The sequence below is a fragment of the Numida meleagris genome, chromosome 1, assembly GCF_002078875.1.
Source record: "Numida meleagris isolate 19003 breed g44 Domestic line chromosome 1, NumMel1.0, whole genome shotgun sequence".
NCBI classification, from domain to species: Eukaryota; Metazoa; Chordata; class Aves; order Galliformes; family Numididae; genus Numida; species Numida meleagris.
Window position 1 is genome coordinate 129,856,124 of NC_034409.1, and position 18,024 is coordinate 129,874,147.

At 37.1% G+C, this 18,024-nt stretch overlaps 1 protein-coding gene across 13 annotated transcripts in view; it reads right to left on the reverse strand.

Moving 5' to 3' along the window:
* Positions 1-18,024, reverse strand: part of VWA3B (von Willebrand factor A domain containing 3B) — a 66,900-nt gene that overhangs the window by 25,953 nt on the left and 22,923 nt on the right. For 12 of the 13 annotated variants that reach the window (XR_002443375.1, XM_021412536.1, XM_021412555.1 and 9 more), the window contains 9 exons: positions 14,109-14,305; positions 13,343-13,497; positions 11,323-11,461; positions 9,851-9,982; positions 6,979-7,077; positions 5,075-5,257; positions 3,562-3,689; positions 1,832-2,016; positions 715-879 (listed from right to left, as the gene is read on the reverse strand). Coding sequence is in view for 12 of the 13 variants with exons in the window: in XM_021412536.1 (XP_021268211.1) it covers positions 715-879; positions 1,832-2,016; positions 3,562-3,689; positions 5,075-5,257; positions 6,979-7,077; positions 9,851-9,982; positions 11,323-11,461; positions 13,343-13,497; positions 14,109-14,305 (1,383 nt within the window). In the remaining variant the exon portion in view is untranslated. The remainder of the gene's footprint in view (positions 1-714; positions 880-1,831; positions 2,017-3,561; positions 3,690-5,074; positions 5,258-6,978; positions 7,078-9,850; positions 9,983-11,322; positions 11,462-13,342; positions 13,498-14,108; positions 14,306-18,024) is intronic. The other variant, XM_021412527.1, reaches the window with a different exon arrangement.

Below are 18,024 nucleotides of genomic sequence, written 5' to 3' on the forward strand. Positions count from 1 at the left end.
TATCACTAAAGGGATGACCAGGAAAAGATAATTTCATATATACTGCTATGAAAATCTGTACGTGTATCTAAAGTCCTAAAAATAAGACTGAAAATAAGACACTGAAATGCAAAAAGTCGAACACCTTTAAGGATTATAGGTGAGGTTTTAGAACAGTTCGTAAAGTTCAGAGCTTCATGAATCACTGAGAGAAATGAAAACTATCTGGATATATACACAAGCCCTACTGGAAATACTTTTGCTGTATAATCATCGTTCCCAGAGACATGCTTTTTGCCGAAGTGTATTAATACAAGTGCAAACTCCTTTTACATTGGTACCAAACTGTCACCACTGTTAGCTCTAACCCCAAATGTAGTACAAAACTAAGAATTACTGCATCACAATGATATATTAATGTCATGACAGGAGACTCTCAAGAACTATTTACTCCATTGATAAGAATTAACTACAATCCCCTTTCAGCAATCTAACCCACAGTGCCATTACAGCTGACACACACTGTGGACATAACTAAGCTGCTGTAAACTTGCTTTGGCATTGGCAGGAGTCTGGCTGCAATAGTAAGACCTTGTTACAATATCCTCTTGAATGTCCAGCTCTCTGCGTCTCTGCTGAGCTCTGGTGCTTCTCACTGTGAGTACACACAGCTTTCCTCAAAAGAGGCACTATTCACTCCAAACATATCAGGAGAAATGTTATCAGCTGCCCTACCCAGAGCTTCCTGTTGTGTTAACCTGCCTTTCAAAACAGTTGTGCAATTCACACTCTTTCTGACAGAAAAACTTCTTTTTTCAGGAGATACTCTTTCCTCTGGGCTTTCTTCCCTTGATTTCAATCCACGGCTCAGGATTCGCAGCAGACTCGTCTTTGTTTGCTCTGCAGGTGTTGAAAGGGAAAGAAAGAAGCAGCAAGCTTGTTTGTCAGCGACATGCTGGGGATTTTTGAGTTCCTTGTTGGTATCCAGTCCCAATTTTTAAAGAACTACACAAGAACTCAAACACAAAATTACTTCAGTGCTAGTTCGTACTTTCCCAAGGATGAAGTCTTTTCTCGTATCAACAAGGAAAACATTATTCAGACTGGTATACAAAGAATACATCAAAGAGAAACAGTGTTACAAGCATAGTAAGGAGAACTATTACTGTAATTTATGTTGCTAACTAGTGAAACATCGATCAGCTCCTCATACTCACTAACAATGTGCTTATTTGGAATGAAAAGAATTAAGGGTTTAATATGTTAAAGAACTGCTTAAAGAGACTTTAAAATGTTCTGTTAACATTGTTTAATCTTTCATTGCAGAGAATATGATGAAACATAAATAGACACTTGTCTGAGTTGAGTGAGTAAGTACTTAAAAGGAACTTATAATCAGAAGGGAGATCAGATAGTGATAGGACAAAGGGGAACAGTTTTAAACTAAAAGATGGGAGATTTAGGTTAGATATTAGAGGAAAATCTGGAGGCAGTGAGGCCCTGGCACAGGCTGCCCAGAGAAGCTGTGATGCCCCATCCCTGGAGGCGCTCAAGGCCAGGTTGGATGGGCCCTGGGCAGCCTGAGCTGGTGAGGGGCAGCCCTGCCAACAGCAGGGGTTGGACTAGATGATTTTTAAAGTCCCTTCCAATCTAAGCCATTGTGTGATTCTGTGATTCTATGAGTGAAAAGTAAAAGTTACAAAAAGTTAGCTAGAATTTCAGAAAGATGGTTATTTAAGGCTTCAAAGGCTTCATCTGTTACTCCACCAAGGGACGGTTTCTTCTATTAAACAGACTGTTTTCAAATTAGCGAATTAATTCTAATAAAAACAACAGTTCGTTTCAGTCATACCTGCAAATAATGCTTTCTTCCTTCGGACAGGACTCTCACCATTGGCTTGCCAGGCATATCCAGTACGCCGACGTGCACCCAATGCTGCCTCTTGTGAAGCACAGCACAGCCTGCTGCTAAGGTTAGTACTCAACTCTTTAGTGTGTTCAGTCACAGAAGACAAAGTATGTGTCTGCTCCCGATTACTGACAAAAAGAAGAAACATGCAGTAAATGACTTCAAGCATAGGATATCACTGGTTTATAAAACGCTAAGTTGAAGACTTCAAAAAATGTAAATACACATTTCAAATGTTTCCAACAGTGCAAAATATTTTCTTTGTTATCCTAGTTGGCATTTCAAAAGGGAGCACAAGGAAGGTTAAAATACTGTTAGGTTTTTAACTATTTAGAAGTTGTTCTTTAGTCTATTTAAAAGATGTTTGTTACCTCTTCCCTCACACATACTTTTAATAAGGTCAGAGTGTTCCATAATAGCCACTTTGAATTCTGGGGGAAAGAGCAGACTTACTATCAGCAATGACAGAAACTGATATATATATATCAGTTTATACATGTATATGTATATATACACACACACATTACATATGTATATATATATACACGTCCCAGCAGTAGTACAGTATGGAAATTCTGAAATAAACACCTAAGTTTTCACTCTGGAGAGCCTACCTCACCTTCTATGCATATTAAATCATTACAGGGGACATTGCACTTTGGATTTACTTTACTTAACTTTTAATAAGTTTATTTTAGCATACTGTTTTTAACAGATTCCTGTCTTAAAAATCTGACTACTTTCAAGTACTTTTTGTGTTTGTACTGTTACTGCACGGATGAATGAGGCATCAGGCAAGCTCTTCTCCCCTTTTTGTAAATGCTGCTCTCGTATAGAAACTATAATTAACTTCATGTTTGAATCCAAGTCTGTCTTTGCTCCCCAGATGGAAGTAAGCATTATCAGCCATGCTGAAATCTTTGCCACAATGGCCCAGGAGTCTGATTCCTCTGTGCTGTAGAAGGACCTCTGTTTGAACTGTCATTCTTGGCACCATAAGACTTTCAACAAGTTCTTCAACTGATGCTGAACAGCAAACTATTTTTAATGGGAAGATAACTCTCTTGATAAAAAGCAGAGATAAATATGGCACAAACATACAGAAATACACTATAAGATCAAAAACAACAAAGGAAGCTGAATTTTATCCATCGTGTATGCCAACAAAACTGTCTTTTAAATAAATACATTTGTAAGTCATTTATGTTTCAGTTAGCGTATTCCAATGAGTGACATTCTAGTCATAATGCACCAAGTCAACTCTACCCACGGACAACAATTTTTATCAAATTCTCTAGGTTGGAGGGAACATCTTTACCAGAAACAGTAAAATATTTTCACCTTTTTGTATCAATTATTCCATTCCATTGTTTCAGTTATTCCATATTCTATTCAAGTCGGACTCAGTGATCCTTATGGACCCCTTCCAACACAGAATATTCTATGATTCTATGATTTGAAACTACATACTACTTTATTATAATTTCAGGAACTACAGCATTAGTATATTTTTTCAAAATTTTTCTTTTCCATTAGTGTAACTGCTACTTAAAAAAAATAAATCCTTCTTTTTAAAGAGGAGAGTATCAGAGGTTACATAAGACAATGACAAAGGAGAGACTTAGCAGATAGTTCCTATCTCCTGTTACTGTAATGGCAGTATGAAGACATACTTATTCTCTGGATCATTTTCTTCTTTATAACAATCCATCATCAGACATTCTGCATGAAAAGTCTTCACTTTCTCTAGGTCTTTTTCTCCCTGTTCAATCTCTTGTTTTAAAAGATATATATCTTCACTCTGTCAAAGAGAAAATCAAATGTTTTATCACAATTACTCCCAAACAGGTTTCATTACTGAACCGAAACTACGCAAGCTTTGATAATAATAATTTTGAATAATGACTCAGTTCAGAGGTTTTTTGGGTAGTCTTCCCATTTCCTAAACCAAAGTTTGTTTTGTTCACTTTCTCTATGTATAAACAAGTTTCCGGCAGAACAAGACAAAAACGTGCTTGGCAATACAGCCTTTCAAGCTATTATTCCTTTTCAGGAAAAGGACAGCCATTCCCTAACAAGCCAGATACCCCCTGAGATGTGAACAGTCATATTTCTGAATACTCTAATGAGGACACTAGCTTCTCTCATTCCAAACAAGAAATAAGCTAAACTAAACTAAACTAAATTAATAACTGATGCCACTCTATAGATCACAGCCATATCATACCCTGTCCTGAAAAATATGAATGAAGAACTTCTTCAAGAAAATATTGCAAGTGAACTGACTGGGAATCATTTGGACTGCAGAAGGAAACAGGAAGGAAATTCCAAAGATGATGCCTCTACAACTCCCACAGGGCCAAAAGGCCTGACACAGACAACACAGACTCTAGCTCTCATTTTCCAGTGTGCAGTGTCACACTTTCCACCTCAGCAGAATCACCACAATTGGCCTCTGCTGTATTCCAAGACCTGGAGCATTTTCACATCTTCCTTCTCTTAATTAGCGTCTGCAAAGTTCTGAATTGCCTGCTACTGCCTTGTTCTCATGGTTCCACTGCCACAATTTCTAAAATTTGTGGAGCTAATTAACGGAGTTTTAACTTTTAGTTATAAAAAGAATATGCTTTAAATGTGTGTTTCTGCTAGTCCATTCTGAAATTTTCTAGTGGGAATTGTTAGATTGAACTCACTAGTTACACTTGACAGGTCACTGCTATTCTCATTATAGGTCTCTCCCCAGTGGCTATTGTAGAACAACCTTTCAGCAAAACTCAACTCCGCAATCTCTCATTTACTTGGATGATAGAAAGCATAGTTTCATTTTAAACAGAAACTTATTTCTGAGATATCAGAGATCATGCATTTCTTCCAGGCTTAATTTGGTCTATGTGTTCAGGCTTTTTGGTTTTGTTTTTGACCAGGCGTGTTGTTGGGTTTTTTTGTTTGTTTGCTTGTTTTTATCAACAGTAGCACTACAAATATGATTTGCACGATATTTGGTTTTTGTTGTAGCTGTGATCTAGTAAAATTTCGTAAATAAAAATGGCAAACTCATTGCTTTCACGTCAGTTCAAAATTTACAAGGATTAGACCTCTTAAAATTATCTGTTGAAATGTGAAATTGCAATACGTGTCCTGTGGTTCCTTCAATTGCATGAAGAATCAAACATTTTAAGTACTCACATCACTAGAGTTTACAGCATCAAGATCAGTTGAATAAACGTTGTAATAATGAAAGCGTCCCCCAGTTCCAGTAGATAGCTCATGCAAAAATTTATTAGCTTCCGTGTCATCACAGTTGAAGGATACAGTATGAATGGGAATTTTACGATGAAGCTGGACTTGAGCCAAAATTGTTTGAGAGGGCTGAAAAACAACAACAACAAAAACTATGAAACATAGGGCATCTAAGAGTGAATTTATCAAAATAAGGAGAATTCGTATAAATTTAATCAGCCATACTGTTGCTTAGACACAGATGGATACAGATGGTTAAGAGTAGTCAATTCATATAAAATGCCTTTTTCATAATTATATTAAATAAGCTAATTCCAAACTGAAATTGAAACACTGACAATGCGTTAGGGCACAGGATACTCTAATAAAAGAAAATTTAAATTGTAATCATTATACTTTGTTTCTGACGTCCTAAAGTAAATTATTAAAGCAAAGAAAATCAAGCAACTACATTGGTGTTTAGTATCACTACATGTATACCACTGGATAAAAATGGCTGATATTTTTATTAAGCCAATCTAGTTCAATGACAAGTTGATTCAAAACCAGAAAACAAAACAGAGGTGGAGAAATAAGGAAAGCTAGTATTCCTCTTCCAATAAAGATAAAAAAAATTAGGTGAGAAAGTACAAGATCTACCATGTCTATAAATGTTGAAGGATCACCAGATCCTTCAGGAAAGAAATTACTGACTTATTTCTCTAATTTTTGATAGCATTATGGGTCTTCAAACACTCTGCCATAAATCCAGCTAGATTTGGCTTTTTCATGATATTTTCAATACATTTGTTTGCTGAACTTTAATAATGAAAGTAGTCTTGGTCACTTTGCACTTTCCCTCTAAAAAAGTACAAGTCATAAAATCCATTATTAAATAGGTTAAAAAAAGTATTAATTAAATGCTGACTTCAGAAAAATATATAATGAGGAGTCTAGGTGTATGGTAAGCCCACTTTTTCATTAATAAAATACAAATATATGCTCCTAGCTTGCAGAAGTGCTAAACAATGCAGACTTTTTTCAGTTACAAATTGGTAAGTTTTAACACACGGCAGCCAATAACAATCAACCTGCCTGCAGAAAATACCAAAAATTAAACCTAAAATTAAAAGTACCACTAAAAGATGTAAGTTGAAGTCTCTCATCTGCTAATTTCAATCAAGTTTATGTTTGGATATTCAAATCACTTGGAAGCCCTTCCTCCTGGGCCATCTCTCCTTCATCAAGAAAAGCAGAACAAGAAGAAATGTGAGCTTTTAATATTTTTCTTTCCTATCAAGCTATTATTTCTGCAATATGCTTCAGTAATTAATTTTATATGCCTTGCTGCCCAGCTGTTTATCTAAATAAAGTCAGGATTTTGCTTCATATCTGCCATTTAAACAAAGGTAGATTTTCATTAGTAAAGATAGTATTTTTGAAACGACACTCTCTGCATGCTGGGTAGTTTTAATATTTAATTCCAACCATATAATGGGACCAACATTACCTTTTTTTTTTTTGATTCATGAAATACTTGCCCTACATAGGGAAGAAGTTTTAATACAAATCCTAAGTTTAAATGTTAAGATCCAGCTTTAATGTTTAATCAATTACCAGATCCTTCTACCAACTAGTTAGAAATGTCTATGTTACCATGCATCAAAGACTGGACCTTGGGAGGAGAGCTCTAACCAAAGCCCGTCTCAAACAGCATGTATCTCAGATACAGTTTTGAAATATTATGACAACCTCCAAGAGACTCTGCTCTGCAGGTGTGACATTCATCTCATACAGTTTGCTTCAGCCTTCTGACACTATCACTGTAGCATCACACCACTGTATTTTCTGTTTTCTCATTTCAGAAATACCTGGTCAGGTCTTCCGTCAGTCAAGAGATAAATAGCTTGAGTGTCAGTATCAGCAAGAGCAATCTGGAGAGCTCTGAGTGTATTTGTGGAACTTCCAACCTAAGAACCAAAAAAGAAATAGACAAAGAAGCAGTTACAAATGCTTCTAGTTCTTTGTCTCTGTTCTTAAATTCATGATGACAGCGTATCGATTCAAGGGGTATTCTGGAACTGAAATTCGCAATTAAATGGTGAAAATCCTTACTTATCAAAGTAAGTGTCAATGCAGCATAAATTGGCACCAAATTGGTATTCAGTACTTATGCAAAAACATAAAATGCTGAGCAATATGTAGAAGGAAATGTAATAACTAAAAATGCAGATTAAAGCAGTAATGAGATACCTAAAATGTTTGTTTGAGTAATTTCTGTCATTCTCTTACACAGTGTTCATGATTTCTTTTCTCTTTTTAAACTAAATGCAACTCTACACTCACTGAAAAGCATTTCACAGCTTAAAGGAACCAAAACAATTCACATATTCAGATTTCTACTTTTCAAGCATTCAATGTACAAGCTTTCCAAATTTAAGGGAAAAGTAAAGTTTTGTCAGTGTGGAAAACTGTTTCATCAAGTCATAGTCTTATTCTTTTAAAGCAAAATCCCTAAAAGGGTACAAGAATTTTATGCTAGTGTAACAATGAGCATCAGTCTTGACAGCAGTGAGGACTGTAGTGGTGTAAGTGAGAAGAGAACACCCAGTATCCACGTATTTAATGCATTACAGAAGATAAATATAAATCACTAATATTGATTCATGCATGTAAAATTATGTTAAGAGGTAACATTATTCCTTCAGTCCTATTAATTTTGTTAAAAATACTCCCAGTTCAGTCCTCCAGGAAACAGTTTTACTAGAATGGGCAGAGAAGGTAAAGCAGATGAAATGAAATAGGAGGTACACTCTGGGAGTTACTCTAGGGCTGTGTGAGAACATATGTGCAAGGTGACAAGACTGCTCAGATGCTTTATAATCCTGTTTACTAAGAAAAATCTTAACAGTACCTACCTACATTAAATACTTAGTCTGAGCCACTTTCTTTATGCTAAATATACCTAACATTCCCACTACTTTAGTAAGCATTATAAAATTCAAGACATACATCACCTGTAATTATGAGCAAATTACCCACCCTGGCTCTTTTTAATAACAGTAGATGGCTTTGAACTGATGTGCAACATAACTACTACTGCTGTATCATGGGAAAGAATGGTGGATGTTGATGATGTGAGAGAAAAGACTATGTACCTTATGATAAAAGCTGCTAGGTTTCTTAGTAACTACTGTTAAAAATGCACACTGTGTATACCAGTGTTTTAAAAAAGTTGATGCACTTCAATTGTGTTCATAAACACCCTCCAAATTTTAAGTATTATTACCTCCAAAGGGATTTTTAAGTTTTCAACACTTCCTGTTTATAGCTCAGCTTCTTTATTCAACATCCTGGGACCAAACTGTACGAAACAAGATCAAAGGATCTGTTCTGGTTAATATTCCAGGCTGATACTCTGTTCATTTCAGCTTCCCTGTCAGGACAGCTTTCTGATCTCTTTAAAGACTGTGCTGCTTTAAACAGACTAAAAGGTCAGCAGCAGATGCCATTTCCCCCCAAAAAACATAGACTCTTCTTGTACCATTCCCTGTGCTTTTCAGATGTTTAGATCTGAACACTTAAAGTGAAATTAATAATCAACAATTCACAAACTCAGTGAGCAGCAGTGAAAAAGGCCATTCTCAAAAGCATATAAAAGATGATATCAAATTACACTAGTTCAAAGTATTACGAGACCTGCATGATGCAGTGCTGTGGTATTTGGCTTCAACAGAGCCAACTTATTAAGTCTGAAGGTAGGCAGTAAAATTAACTTCACTAAGCTTAGCTGTAAGTATTCAGCAACTACACAGAGAGGCCACACCAATGCCTTCTCTTCTCCGTGCATTTGTCTATTCACACTTTCTGAGAATACAACCTTATTCACCTTGCTTTGCAGTCTCAGAGTTATTATGTAGCTTCCTCAGTTCCCTCATCCTCAGGAACTCCACAATTAAGTCTGAGGAAGAGCTATATATTATGTAAACATAAGTGCTGTGTGTTACAAAACTAAACGTTGGATATATTTGCATTTCTACGTGACTGATTCTCAGTCCTCTGCTGGAAACATTGCTGTCAACATTTGACATGTTAAGTGCTTCTGGTGCTGCTGACAGCTGCAGTCAGCCTGGTGCCTGACTGTGGCTGACTACAAGCATTTCAACTCTGTTTCAGGGAAAATTCCTCGGCTTTTGGCCATTGTCAGAGAAAGAGTATTGGGCAGACAGAAAGATGTTTGGTCTGAATTTCCTTGCTCTCATGCTCCTCTCAGCTCAAAGTCAGCTGTCTGTCTTCGCACCAAAAGGGACTTGACATGCTCCTGCAGCTCAGGAGCCCAGCTGGCAGCCATACAGTTTCCCGCATCAGCTCTGAGCTGCAAGTCAGTCAGCTCCAGCCCTCATTGAGACAGCATGCCTGCAGCAGGAGTGACAAGTTTAGACCCAGGATCTGAGTGCTGTCATCACCCCGAAGAAATCAAATTGGCCAGTACTTGTGTTGTGGCTATTGAATGTAGCAGGTTGTAAGTGGAATTAATATAATCTTAAAAACAAGCCCACTGTTAAAAGGTAATACCTGACAGATAATAGCCTGTACTCAGATCGACTAAGTCTATTTATCACCTCTATATTTTCAGCTTAATCCTGTCAAGCACTTAGTAAATCCAAAATTACTCCCACCATACAGAAGACACAAATATAACTCTGTACAAACATGCTGCATGATAATTAGCTTCCATATTACCTCAAGCTCTTTTATCCAAAGCCAAGCATCTTGCAAATTCTCCTCATTAACTTCAGCAAGTTTCTCTTGCCACGCCACTGCTTGGGAACTAAATTTCACAAAATTAAATCTCTTTTTGTGTCTCAATTGTTCCTGCAAGAGACAAAATCTAAATTTTACTCAGAGTTGTAAGAAAGAATACTTGTATCCTGAAATACAGACCAGCGAGACTTCTTTTAACTCATATACAGCTGATTATATCATTACAATAAATTATTATAATATCTAGTTGTGGTATATAGACACCAAGAGGCAGACAGACAATAGACAATTTCTGCCTGCAATTATGAAGATAACCGGATCTTCTACATTTAAGTCTCCATTTACTCATATTTCTCAACTATTTGAACAGCAAATGCCTAAGAGGGAAAGAGAGAGCAAAGTATGAACATTGGTATAAGGAAAATATTATGACAGCTTAACAAAGGAAAATAAGATCAGAATCAAAATAAGAAGTCATTTTGAAGGGGAGAACAAGAATCAAATGCAGAGGCTGCCAAGGGGAATGAGGACGGCAAGAGAGAATTAAGAATTTGCTGAAGCTGCTTTTGGACAGAAGTTCCAAGGAGTGAACTTGTGCAAGCTAGTACAAACATTCTGAGCCTGGAACCTTTGACTCCTTTTTATTGCCATTTCTGTACAGTTGCTTGTGAAATCTTCTGGCACAGTATCTCATCACTTTCTAGGTTGATCGGCCTAGAGGACTTCATCATACTACATCCTATTACTCAGCTCCAATGCTTCTATGTTACAGTTTTAACTTTCCTACTTCTACTAACGATTGCTGTCAGTGTCAGACTGACAGAATTTTTATTTGTCAGTCACTTCTTTCCGATCTAAAAGAGTCAATCATGTTTTAGCAGCTTCTCTCAGCTATTAATGTAAACTCAGGTGACATCACTGTAGATTACTAAATTATATCTGGCGCACTTTGCAGTACCCACTGCTTCTAAGGTATTGCTGCACTTCGCAAGTCAATTTGCAAGATGACTGTGTAAGATGCAAGCGAGCCCAAAATGCTCTACGTTCTCTATTTTCAAAGTATGAAATACATACCACAAATCACAACATGCCAGTGGAGTTGGAAGACACTGCTTAAAAATGAAAATTTCAAAAGGTCTTTCATTACACCATTTTGCTGGGTTTTTTTATATTATTATTATTTTTTGGAAGGTGGTTTGAAGGTTTGAAGGTTTGGTGGTTTGAACTGCTTAAGTCATTTTTATTTTTAGTATTTTCCTCCAGATTTCTTTCAAACATTTGTACACGTGGACAAGAAAAAAAGAATTAAAAAAAAAAACCCAGAAATTAAAAATATTTTTTGAAAACCAATTCCAAAACAACAACAAAGAAAAATAGGGTAATAACCATCCAGGAAAGGTCAGCCTACTCTATAGGGCTCCTCAATCTTCAGAATCATCATTTAATCAAACCTGTATGAGCTGAAATATTTTCTCCTTCACCAGCGGCAGCTTGTCCTTCATAGACTGGGATGTATCAATAAGAATATAGACATCATCCTCAGACACGTTCCCAAAGAGCCCTCTGCTTCCTTGTTGAAGCCACTTAATCCTGAGCAAGGAAGAAAAACAAAACAAAATATGGTACGTAAGATATTGGGAGAGATGTGTATTATCACTACTGTACTTTCTACTCCTGTTCCCTATGCACTGTTACCAGTCCCTTTCATGAGCAATATATTGACCTTGATGAACAAATAACCTGCCAGTATGTAATAATGCAAGACATATTTCTTTTCTAATTTCAGTAGGAATTTGGAGACAAAAAGAACACGCAACAGACAAAAAACCAACTTTATAATGTCAATTATCCGGTAGTTTGAGCTAGCAAATCCCATGAGAAAGTATTTATAACTATTGCCCCTCTAACTGTTCTCCAGCCTGAACTCAAGAAATCATTTAAGCATATGCTAATACACCTCCACTTTCAGAAAACCACTTGAGAACCTATTCTGCAAAGAACTTGAACACTTTAAAGAGCCTTAACGTAACACAGATGCTTCAATGCCTTGTTGACCTGGGGCCTTAAACACAGACTTCATTTTACATTTTAAACAGGATTTAAGCATGCCTGCCAGTTAAATGAGTGCAAGCATACAATTGTGTACAAGAGCATTTCCTCAGTAATGGCCACAACAGTTCCAAATCTAATTTCCCTCGAGAGTCATAACCTACTTGACTACTCTGAAACAGAGGCATTTTAGCAGATGGAATATAATGGCCCTGGGAAAAGTACTTCTCATCTCCCACAGTGGTTTAAAAAATGGTATCACAGAAACTTAAAGGAACCTATTACATTTGCTACTGACAGGTATTATACTGTTAGTCATTTCCCCAAAGTGTTTGATAAATCTACCAAGACTTTTTAACAATGAAATGAACCATTCTAAACAGCAAACTAAGCCAAGTCTTGGCTTGGATTTCAAAAATGTAAGCACACCAAAGCGCTTTAGCTCAGATTTTCTTTTCACAGTACGTTAATGTTATCTCAAATATAGCAAGATGAAGATAAACTAAAATGGACAACAAAACTCTGTTTGATCCTGATAAATATATTCAGGCTATTATATTTTGGTAGAGAAGTGGCTGTAAAACAAAAGTTCACATCCTGTTTTTTCTAGTGAGACATCTCATTGTCCTAATATACAAAATACAGTTGCAATATTTAGTGATCCTTCTGCTTCTACAACATCTATTTTAAACATTTTGATCTCTTCTTTACGTAGATACAAAAGCTAGGAATCACATAACATATAGTGGAGATGCCCACACTGAAATTAGACAAAACTTCCTTTCTAGATAGCACAGAAATGGGTGACAATTCAATTCAGTTTACCTTAGGGCATCTTCAGGACAGATCAATCAGACTTTCTAATTGTCTTTTTTTTTGCAGCCTTCCAGAACCTCAGAGTAAGTACAGCAAACTACGGAGTTTGCTTCAGCACTGAACTTTTGAGTAGAGGTGTTACTTAATAGCTAGCTCGTGTCCTGCCTCTGTCCTAGGCTGTTTAAACTTGTTCTCTTCAACACAAAATTGCAAAAAAAACACCATTATTAGTATGGGCACAGGCCAATCTGTGCTACTTGGTGCCAGAGTTATCACAAGGGATACCTAGGTACGCAGGATGAATGATTCTGGAAGTTCTCTCCTTGTTCCAATGTACTTTAAGTTCCAATGCTTTTAGCCACTTTCAGTAGCACTCCTACAATGCACTGACTGACTTTTGTCTTTGTGTTCCAGAAAGAGAATAAAAGATACTGCTTATCAGTTTTCTTACATGGCTACTAAGAAATCTTACACACAAGCGAATTTCTGGCTTTATATTGCTACTGGCAGTTTACCAACTTCATCAGCTTATTATGACAGTAAACGTCAAACTTTTTAACACCAATGTAAAATAACTCAAAATGTTTTATGTGACAAAACACTAACCTTCCTTTCACTTGTCTGAGAGCCGTTCTCATTTTCTCTTCATACTGCTTATACTTTTCTGTAGTAACATATACATGAACTACAGATCCATCTTTCCAGAAGGTATGTACAAACTTGTCACAGTATTTAGCATGAATTACCTTTCTCGTCGTCTCCTAAAGCCAAGAAAAACAGGTTTCGTGTTCCAAGACACATTTTTTTTTGCTGTGTCCTACAATATTTAGTAAACAAACTTCAAAGGTACATGCTGATTACAAATGAACAGGTCCAGAAATGGATGCAGAATAGAGTGGTCACAGAATTTGCTTCTAGCACAAGACTACAGAAACTAGTTTTACTCTTGTAGCTTGCAAGAATGGGAGCTTACTGAACAGTGTGATGGTAAAGCTCAAGAAAAAACAATAGAAGAAAAAAGAATCCAAATTTATTTAAAGACCTGCAAGCCCTGGAGCAGCTGAGACCAATGTTTCTTCTCAGGAAATACAGAGATGATGAACAAACTTTGCCCAAGGCGTTGGTTAAGCTAGCCCTCATTCTTCCTTGAAAATTATATGTGGACCAGGAAGAATCATTTTCAAATAGCCTTCTAAAACAATTTATGACCATCTTTGTCTCATTCCAGTAATAAACTGATTTTAGCAAAAAAAAAACCACATAACAAGAGATCATACATTTTATCATAAATTCAGCTATCAATAGACGTTTCAAGTTTTGAAACAAAAAACTAACAATTCACAGGCTGCGAGGGAAAACTAATGCTACTCACAGCATCAGTTTGTAAAGATTCATCCTCTGGTTTAGTTTTGATGTCAACGATTCCATCTGCATGACGAAACGTACAATCAGCAAGTGCATCGTACAGTGTGAGCTTCTGAGCTTTCAAGCCGTACTTCTGCAACCACTTCTCAGAAGTCAAATATTTGTCAAATTTATGCTCTTCTAATGGATGATCTGCTTTGTTTCCTAACAAAGAAAATAAAAGAAAAAACTCTCATATGTAATAGGTCTCATTTGGGATATGCTGTTTTCAACAGGCTATGATACTGGAGTCAAAATTGTCAAATTTATGGCTAAAATCTGTCTCCTAAATTCTTCCTTTAGGCACCTAAACAGTTTCAATTTTATACATGACTGTCAACACATAGTTTTGGAATCAACAAAATGATTACGCCATTGATTTAATTGTCTAAACATGGATTTAGCATTCTCGGTAACCATTTCTAATTTTGACAGCAAAACTGATTTGAAGAACTTTGAAAAATAATCCAAATCAACTCGGAGTAGAATACAGAATTAAATAATAATAAAAGCCCAGATATTCCTCAAACTTAAAATACAGAATTATAAATGGCATAAGAAGATATAAATGTCACTAAGAATGCCTAGCATATCATCAGCTGTAATTATCAGTTTCCATTTTTCCCCAAAAAACTGTCTGACTGTGCACTAGAATGTTCTGTGTCAGAGATTTGCCCAAGGATGGTTGTTAGATTAATGGAGGAGAAAAACAGAGAGAGAATGGTTAACTAGAAGAATTTGGATGTTCACCAAAAACTGAAGGAAAATACATTTTGTCACATAGACAGTTTTCCATACTTGGTCTGTTGAGAAGCTTTCACATCTTCAAGATTCAGGGCAGATATTTTAACTTTGGCAGTCACCTGTAGCAGAACTGTGCCCCCATGCCATCCCTATCACCTAAGTTTTGTCAAGCTTAAAACTGCCATGATCAGCAGAGACCTGCTAAAGTTTGGCAGATAAATTCCCTGAAGATTACACACTGCTCTGAACTTGTTCCACTTGCACTGACTGTTCTGGAGTTAGTGGATATTTCTGACTCATCTTTATTACCTGCTTTGTTGTGCTGATAGTATTTGCTTTTTGTCTTTCTTATCAAGCAATTCTCCACAATAAATCCCTTCATAACTGGCACAAAAACATCAGAAGACAGAGAACATAGAATATAAATAGCTTCAGAATCAACACATAGAAGGAATATACATATGAAGGTTGACTTAATTGTTGAATTACAAAAACGCCACAAAAGATACAGTATACGATGTCAAACTTCAAGGAGAACCATTCCAGAAGATGAAACAATGGAAGATACAATTGAAAATACAGTTAAGAACATAGGCTAACAATGCCATAGTCCTTTTTCAGTGAAGGCCATTAACAGCAAAAGGCAAATTACAATGTCTCTGGATGCAATCTTGCTGTGTTTTTCCATTATACTGCCTTTTCATAGGCTGAGTATTCTAAGCAACAAATCACTTGTGTATCACCTTAATATTTTCCCTAGTTTACATTCTATTTACTCTAGTATTTGTTATTGATATTGAATAAAACAGGCTATTTTTTGTCTGATCTGTCATGACTGTTCTCATGCTTACCCTTTTCATGTTGTATTGTTTTAGTAATTTTTTAAGGTTGGGAATTGCACACCTCTGTATACAGGTAACAGGATCATAGAATCATGGAATCATAGAAAGGCTCAGGTTGGAGAGTACATTAAAGATCATCTAGCCCTACCATGGGCAGGGCTGCCACCCACCAGCTCAGGCTGCCCAGGGCCCCATCCAACCTGGCCTTGAGATAAACATGTAGTGTGGGACCATGTCAAAGGCCTTGCACAAGTCCAGGGAGATTACATCAGTTGCTCTTCATTTGTCCACTCACACCATCTCTCCATCATAGAAGGCCACCAGACTGGTCAGGCACGATCTGCCCTTGGTGAAGCCATGCTGGCTGTTTCAGATCACCTCTTCTTCTTGCATGTGCTTTAACCTTTCTTCCAGAAGGATCCACTACATGATTTTCCCAGGCACAGAGGTGAGGCTCACCAGCCTGTAGTCCTCAGTCTTCCTTTCTCCCTTTTTTGAATATGAGAGTGATATTTTCCTTTTTCCAGTCCCTGGGGACTTCACCTGACAGCCACAATTTTTCAAATATGATGGAGAGCGGCTTGGCAACCACGTCAGCCAGCTCCTTCAGAACCCTGGGACGCATGTCATCTGGCCCCATAGACTTGTACACATTCAGCCTCTTGAGGTGATCTCGGACTTGCTCCACTCAGAGACTGGGAAGGATTTTGCTTCCTCAAGCCCCACTTAGAAGTTCACAGACACAAGAGGTGTGAGAAGCCCGACTGGCCATGAAGACAGAGAACTCATTAAGTAATTCAGCCTTCTCCACATCTGAGGAGGCCAGCTCTCCATTTTCACTTATCAGAAGGGGAAGAGGATAAAGAGCTCTGCATCAGTAGCTTGATAAAATACACCTAAGCCAAATAACCCAGGAGTGGGTCTTATAGTAGGGTGAATTTATCATCTCACACTTTAATTTCAGTGATCTAGGTGGTATAAACATTTACTTTATTTAGATGCAGCTAGTGACAACAGTATTGAGATTCTGAGCCTGTAGACAAACCTATATAGACATCTACTAATTTAAACAAAAAAACTACAGAGATCAGACAGCATCAATCCAGGTGCAAGGGCAGAGCCTCTTCATGTGGAAACATTTGCTTTCGGATTGCTTGTGGTTCTTAACACAAATGCACTCACACCATTTTAAAAAGAACACAGTCATTTTCCCTCTTTCACATGCTTTACGTAAAAAATCATATCTCAGTTCAGGCAACTAGTGCATTAACAGGATATTCAGCAGAAAAGTTGTCTCTTTTTCTCTTTTTCCTCTCCTGCAGAACACCGCAATCTTTATAATAAACTGTTTTGCAGCCGAGCATTTAAAAAAGGGATCAAGATGACAAAAACAGGAAGAAATGCAGACAAGCAGAAAGACTGCAGTTATTTGGATCAATGGGCAACAGTCAAGTTGAAGAATGCTGAAGAACTGCCAAGACAAATCACACTGTTACTTCATTTCTTCTAATTCAGTTTATGAAGTGATTATGTATGAAGGCACACACTACAAGAACATTAAAGCTGTATAGTCAAACAAACATAACTAAACACTGAAATTAGGGCTGCCTTTGCAGCTTTATTGTGGTCCTTTTGTTCACTGCATTATGGTAGAAGTGTTTAACTTCATAAGGAAAGCCCTGCTAATCCAGAAGATGCAATTATCAGTACAAAGAAGTGTATTATGCCTTCACGGAAGAATTTATGCAGGGTAAGTCCTGAAGAGTTATGTTGCTGTCAGATGTTCAAACCCAGCTCAGGCAGAGAAAGCTCCCAGCTTCAAATCTTCACCATCACCACCTCAACACACCAAGAGCTCAGGAGACTGATCATCTAGTTGTACAAATCGTTTCTCAGTGGGTAGTCCACAAAAGGGTGCCTGACCCCAGCCTCCACGCAATCAAAGTAAAAGCAATTACACTGCATGAACAATACTGGAGCTACACAAAATCACTGATGAGCTGTGATAATTCAGCCTGAACCTTACATCAACTTACTAAAAAATAGCACCAGACATCATGTAAATATTCTAAAGCCAGGGGCTAATGCAGAAGATGACAATCACTGACACCCACAACTCTGATCCTGACAAACCAGCCACTCAGTTACAATTCAGCACTGAAGCTTTCTAGACTTTATGAATTCCCAAACTTTCAGTATCAAAAACTTGCCAGTGAATCACTGAATCATAGAATCACCAAGGTTGGAAAAGACCTTCAAGATAATCCAGTCCAACCATCCAGCTATCAATGATATTTC